The sequence below is a fragment of the Danio rerio genome, chromosome 21, assembly GCF_052040795.2.
Source record: "Danio rerio strain M-AB ecotype USA chromosome 21, GRCz13ab, whole genome shotgun sequence".
Classification (NCBI taxonomy): Eukaryota; Metazoa; Chordata; class Actinopteri; order Cypriniformes; family Danionidae; genus Danio; species Danio rerio.
In genome coordinates this window covers 23,769,685-23,776,044 of record NC_141041.1, presented here as the reverse complement: position 1 = coordinate 23,776,044, position 6,360 = coordinate 23,769,685, and the positions used below count along the sequence as shown (strand labels likewise).

General features: G+C 40.4%; 2 protein-coding genes across 9 annotated transcripts in view; both read left to right on the top strand.

Moving 5' to 3' along the window:
- LOC147838831 (odorant receptor 131-2-like) overlaps positions 1-6,360 on the top strand; it is a 1,093,102-nt gene that overhangs the window by 255,009 nt on the left and 831,733 nt on the right. The window lies entirely within an intron of this gene.
- Positions 1-6,360, top strand: part of si:ch73-112l6.1 — a 37,856-nt gene that overhangs the window by 24,166 nt on the left and 7,330 nt on the right. For 5 of the 7 annotated variants that reach the window (XR_015520284.1, XM_087301195.1, XM_087301197.1 and 2 more), the window contains 5 exons: positions 1,693-1,781; positions 1,947-2,407; positions 3,143-3,458; positions 3,896-4,661; positions 4,742-4,924. Coding sequence is in view for 5 of the 7 variants with exons in the window: in XM_087301195.1 (XP_087157321.1) it covers positions 1,713-1,781; positions 1,947-2,407; positions 3,143-3,458; positions 3,896-4,661; positions 4,742-4,924 (1,795 nt within the window). In the remaining 2 variants the exon portion in view is untranslated. Of the gene's footprint in view, positions 1-47; positions 225-1,692; positions 1,782-1,946; positions 2,408-3,142; positions 3,459-3,895; positions 4,662-4,741; positions 4,925-6,360 lie in introns of those variants that run through there. The other 2 variants (XR_015520283.1, XM_087301193.1) reach the window with 1 other exon arrangement.

Here is a 6,360-nt window from a genome sequence, read left to right as displayed (position 1 = left end):
GTGCTGAGCGCTACGCTACTATTTTCCCCATTCACTCCTATAGAAGTGGAAGTCTCCACCTTCTGCAATATGTCTCTGCCTGTGGGTTCGGTGCTCGTGAGGTTCATAAACACGACAGCTAGTGCGATACATTAAAATTTGTCTTTTTAAGCAAATGTGTTTCGATAATTTGTAGTTCTTTGCGTGAACTGTTTGCATATGGTTTGGGTTTAGACGTCCTCAAGGTAAGACTTGTTCGATTATTATGACCAGTTTTATGTTCAATACACTGTAATGTTAGTGTAATGAGAAAACGTGTGTTGTTTATTTGTCATGGCGGTTTGTTGTATTAATGGAAGGGGTTCACCTAGACGTCTATGATCGTGTCTCTTTACAATAATAACTAATGAACTGTTAATAAATGAGCAAGACTCGTTTGTTTATTAGTTTAACGTTAAATAATACAATGTGCGGTGCATTTGTAAACTGTAACTTACTTTAACTATATCGGTATTGTTTTAGTTGTGCTTTTAAAGTATGCAAACTGTATTAACAGGCCTTAAGCAGTTATAATGTGCATTTGTTGAGAGTAAATAAAAATCAGGTTTGGCCATTCCAGTAATTCTAGTAATCTCAGTTCTGTTCTATACAATGCCACTCCAGAGAATTCTGTGCTCCTAACTTAGCTGCAATAGTTTAGAAAGACTTCTTTCTGTTCCAGCATGACAATGTCTTTGTACACAAAGTGAGGCCCATATGGAAATATTTACTGAGACTAATGTGGATGAACTTGACCGGCTTGCAGAAAGCCCAGATCTATAGCCTGCCAAACAGGGCTGTAAAACCACCTACAGCATTTGACCTCTTTGAATATGTGTTTATGCATATAAAAAACTTACAAAAACGTCATGAGAGTCACATGAGCTTCACATGTTCCATCACATGTTAAAATCACATGTGGAACACACGTGAAACACATATGAAACGTGGTTTTGAAACTTTCATGTGAAAAAATGTGATCACGCTCATGTGGTTTTTCTGTAAGGGAACATTTTGAAAATGTCTGTGTGTGTGATAAACACATGGTTGCCAGGTCTGTGTCAAAACCAGCTCAAAGGTTAATTAAAAATAGCCCAAAACAAGCCCAGTGACCTTTTCCAAAAAATTAAAACTCAAAATATCATAAAGGAAACTCAAAGTTTCCACAAAAAACACTCATAATCTAGCACAGCTTTATAATCAGTAGAAAATAAAATATCAATACATGCATTTCAGTCAGCTCATGCAATATCACATACCTTAAAGCCACAGGGAAAATATTTAAACTGCAGTTTACAAGTAGCTTACTTTAGCAGAAATCCCTAAATATTGATAGCACTGGCATTCAGTTTTGCGGGTGAATAAGTTATGACAGAAATGTTCTGTTTTGCGTAATCATGTCTGCCATGGTTTTGAAATTGAAATGTTCAACACAGTCATAACAGAGGCTCAGTGTTACTTTAGAATTATTGTATTTACTTAGTTTTTATTCAAATTTTGAATGATTGCTTATTGCAGTGGTTCTCATTTCTGGACCTCGAGCCTCCCCACCCTGCACATTTATAATGTCTCTCTTAATTGGCACAGAAGGATTGGTTTATGGATCTCTGTTATCTGATTCAGATGTGATTTTTTTTTTTGTTGTTGTTGAATTTTGTTCTTGAATGCTGCTAGATTGAGCAAACTAGACATCCATGTCCTCATCACAAATGGATGAACAGAAAACACAAGCAAACAAAAAGCTGCCTGATCCCTATGAAGATGTAAGTCAAATCCCGATTGTGGCCCTCATTGAATGATAGTATAAAATGAACAGTATTCTCTCTCTCTCTTTCTCTCTCTCTCTCTCTCTCTCTCTCTCTCTCTCTCTCTCTCTCTCTCGCTCTTTCTCACTCGCTCTCTCTCTCTCTCTCTCTCTCTTTCTCCAGCTTTTACTACCTGAAGGCTGGAAGCATACCTTGCCGAAAGAGCAGCAACTCTGGGTCAGTAAGGCTCTGTTCCGCAGAGATGCATCTGGAAAGCTGATGTTGACTGAACCTCTCCAGCTGTGGTGGTCGAATCCTGGACCCCCGTCAAAATATTCACAGCCTCCTCCTTCTCCTGAGCCGTTCTTCCACAGCAGGCTGTTCTTATGGATGCCATGTCGCATGTGGGCATACAAACTGTGTTGCACAAAACCAAACTGCCGCCGTCTCGGGAATCATTTGAAGCCTTGCGGACTGCACAACACCGTCAGAAAGGTTTTGGACATCAGCGGCTGGTATTTCATGGTCACAGAGTATTTGGAGTGCTGTTCCTGTAGGAAGAAGGTGGCGGGCTGGTCGCAAGATATTATGGATCAGTTGGATCCCATCCATTGTGATAAATTCCCAGCAGTCCTAACCAACAGGTTAGCTGAGTTTACTGTTAAAACTATACAATTGAACGTATTTTGTGATTCATGGGTATTTTTTGTTTATTTTTACTTTCAAATTGCATTATGGGGCCTTGATTTCTGCTTTGATTCTGAAACATTTAACAAACTGACTTGAATTTACATTTTTAATGGCTTACTGTAAATTATCAAACAAATAGCTGCCAGTACTCATGTTATTTAATCGATTTTTAAAAAATTAATTAATATTTGTTATGCAATTATTATTATTCTACAACTGTAGAGTTACATTTTCAGTAGCAAAACCTGACATAGCAGAGATAAAGCTCTGAAAGTACAAATCACAAAATATATAGGAGTTTTCAGTATTGTTTACCAATAAAAGTTATAGATCACTCAAAAAAAAAAAAAAAATTACTCACCCTTGAGTTGTTCCAAACCTTGATAAGTTTTTTTTTTTTCGTTGAACACAAAAGAAGATGTTTTGAAGAATGTTGGAAAACGGCAGTCAGACATCCATTGTTGAAAAAATATTATGGAAGTTAATGGTTACTGGTTTTTAACTTTCTTCAAAAGAAATGATCTTGTGTTTAGCAGAAGAAAGAAACGCAAATAGGCATGAGGCAAGTGGAGAGTGAATGTATGAGGACAAAAGTGTACTTTTGGATAAACTATGCGTTTTTTATTTCATTGTAATACTCAGTTAAAAGCTGAGTGGTTCATTTATAGTTGTGTGTGTTTTGTTGAAAGGTTGTCATGTGATAAGGAGCTGGTTCGGATGATGCAGTGTCAGACACCAGGGAAGAGTGCAGTGGCACTGTACCGCCATCTTTGTGTTCGGCACAAAGAGCGGTGGGTGGCTCAAGCTGCCGAGTACCTCTCTGTACTGCAGAAATTTCAAGATCTCAGTGGTGTGATGGTCAAAGTGCCGCAGATGGTACCAGTGCCACCGTCATCAATGCTTTTGGCAGTCTATGCAAAAGATGCACTCACACGGCTCGGAGAGTTGAAAGCCAGAGTCACTTCAGTTTACGGCTCCATCCTGAAGATGACTTCCGTCAGGAAGGTGAGCAGACACCACCAGGTTTAAAGTCTGTGTGAAAGCCAGTGTTCATTTTGCTATCTTACATTGTTGTTATTAAGATAAATAATTAATCCATGCAAGTTATTCCACTGAAAATAAATGTTTGTTTTGTTAAACGTGAATAAAAATCTGAGAATTCCTTCACATTTGGAGTGATGACATTTCTGGGGTTTCTTAGCATCCTTAACCATGCATCTCTTACCAGTAGTTTGCTATGAGGGAATGACGCACAAAACAAAGCCACCCAGCATTCTTTACGCCCTGCTTTTTCTGCCCCCACTCAATATTCAGTTTCATTTGGAAGTACATCAACAAACTGAAATAACTCTTATTTACAGGTCACGCAGATTTTAGTGCAGTCAGTTCGAATCACTCATTCAGTTTTATAGCATTTACATTATTCTTTCATTCATCAATAGGTCACCAAGAAACAGGATTCAGCTGTGTGGACCACAACTGTAGGAAATGAAAACGAGCAGGTCCTAATGTGTGTACTGACCCAAACCGAAGGTGAGGACTTGCATCCTATGTGCTCTGGCTTGATGGAGCGATACCAGCGAGCCGGAAAACCTCCTCCACAACTCCTCTATGTAAACCGTGATTGCTGTTCCACCACGAACAAAGGAAAAACAGCAGCCATGTTCACCGAGTGGGACCGGCTCATCATCAGGCTGGATGCGTGGCAGTTCATGCAGCATATTTCAGCAGGCATCAACTCAGAAAACCACCCACTCTATGGCACCTTCATGGGACGGCTATTCTCCTGTATCTTTGAATGGGACGTTGGAGATGTTAAAAGACTCCATGAAGCCAAGCGACAGGAGATGTGTCAATCTACAGATGGCAAAGTATCCAACAAGCCCACTGCTGAAGAGTTAATAAGACACTGTCGACACCAAACACGAGGAGCTCAAGTGACCAGGCAGCTCATTGAACAACTGTTGAAGGAGTTCATAGAAGCTACAGACTTCATGGGAAACAAACTGATGGAGCGAGAGAAGATGGAGGAAATCTGGCGAGCTCAACAATGTCATCTTTCGTGCATTCAGGATCCTCCAGGTATACAGCTTTACAAGAAGGTTAAAGAGGTGACCAGAGGAGGGCTCAGTCTGCCCATATACAACTGTGCACGTGGTGTCGGATCAGTAGAGTTATTTCACAAACATCTGAACCATTTCATTCCAGGTTTGTCACGTAAATAATGTGTGAATTGTGTCAATGTGAATTCAAATGATTTTATAAGTAGGTTTTTTTTATTTTTTTAGGTATAAGTGCAAATGACTTGCACTTCCATATTTACTTGGTGGATGGAATAGTACAGTGGAACAAGTCCAGATCTGCTGCTGCTGAGGAAGTCACTCCACTGCAGCGCTATGCTAACCATATGAGCCAAAAGCTGCTAGGCTGTAAACTAGTTGAGGATCACAACAGCCCAGAAGAGTACACTGGTAATGCAAGAAACGTGCTTCTTGTTTTTACATAGGTGTTTCATCCAATGCTTCTCTGCAGTTTGATGTGTTGCATGAAGGTCACATTGAAACTGTCTAAACTTTCATTTACTGTGCATTTTATATTTAGTGCTATATAAAAATCTAGGATGGAACTGAGAAATCTAAATTCCTTAGATTCCCTTGAAGTGAAGTTTATTTATAGACTAATTACATGATTGACCACTGCTGGTCCTATATTAGCTATCACATGGTTTACCAATCAGATGAATCCAAACTTACTATAAATAACCAGAGTTTCTTACCTTAGTTCTCTTCGTCTTAAAGAATCCCCTATCCACTCCTACTCCCCCCCTTTTCCTGGATTAATCCAGGACAGGGCGGCACAGCAGCTCAGTGGTTAGCACTGTTGCTTCACAACAAGAATGTCACCTGTTCGAGGTGGGCTAGTTGGTGTTTCTATGTGGAGTGTACATGTTCTTCCCTTGCTCGGGTGGGTTTCCCCCAGGTACTCCGGTTTCCTCCCACAGTCCAAAGACATGCGGTATAAGTGTATTGATTAAACCAAATTGGCATCGTATATGCGCATTTAGTACTAAGCTGTCAATGCACAAACTCTAATAATCAAAGAACATGCAGAAGGAATAAATTCCAGTACTCGAGACCTACCTGAGCACTGACTCCCTTCTCGCCCTATGAAATGGAAGGGAGTCCTGGGCTTGGGGATCTTCTGAGCTCAGGGCTCTCTCCCAGGACTGCATGCCAAACATGCCTTTTTATTAATCATCAGCTAAGTGTGAACTCTTGAATGTCATTGTATTGTTTAGAATCTCAGTTCTTACTGTACAGTTTCAGGTCTCAATTTTTTGATTAGTCTGAAACAGGCATGTCCAAACTCGGTCCTGGAGGGCCGGTGTTCTGCACAGTTTAGCTCCAACCCTAATCAGACACACCTGGGCTAGCTAATCAAGCTCTTACTAGGCTTTCTAGAAACATCATTGCAGGTGTGTTGAGGCAAGTTGGAGCTAAAATCTACATGACACTGGCCCTCCAGGACCGGGTTTGGACACCCCTGGAAAATCTGCCTAAAGGACAGGTTGTGGAATGTGCCACTTTATTATGTAAAATGTCTAAACCCCGCATATGCAGTAGATCAGCACCTGTTTAGCTCCACCCACCAGATCGCAGTTCATACATGCTGTAGATCGCAGTTGTCAAACTCAGTTGCTGGAGGGCTGCAGCTCTGCACAGTTTAGTTCCAACCCTAATTTAACACACCTGATTAAACTAATTGAGACCTTCAGGCTTGTTTGAAACCTACAGATAAGTGTGTTGAAGCAGGTTTGGAACTAAACGTCCCTGCTGTAGATGAATAACAAGAGATACAAACATAGGTAAGAAGAAGCAGTGCCATACCTATTTTTTGACCATGTTTG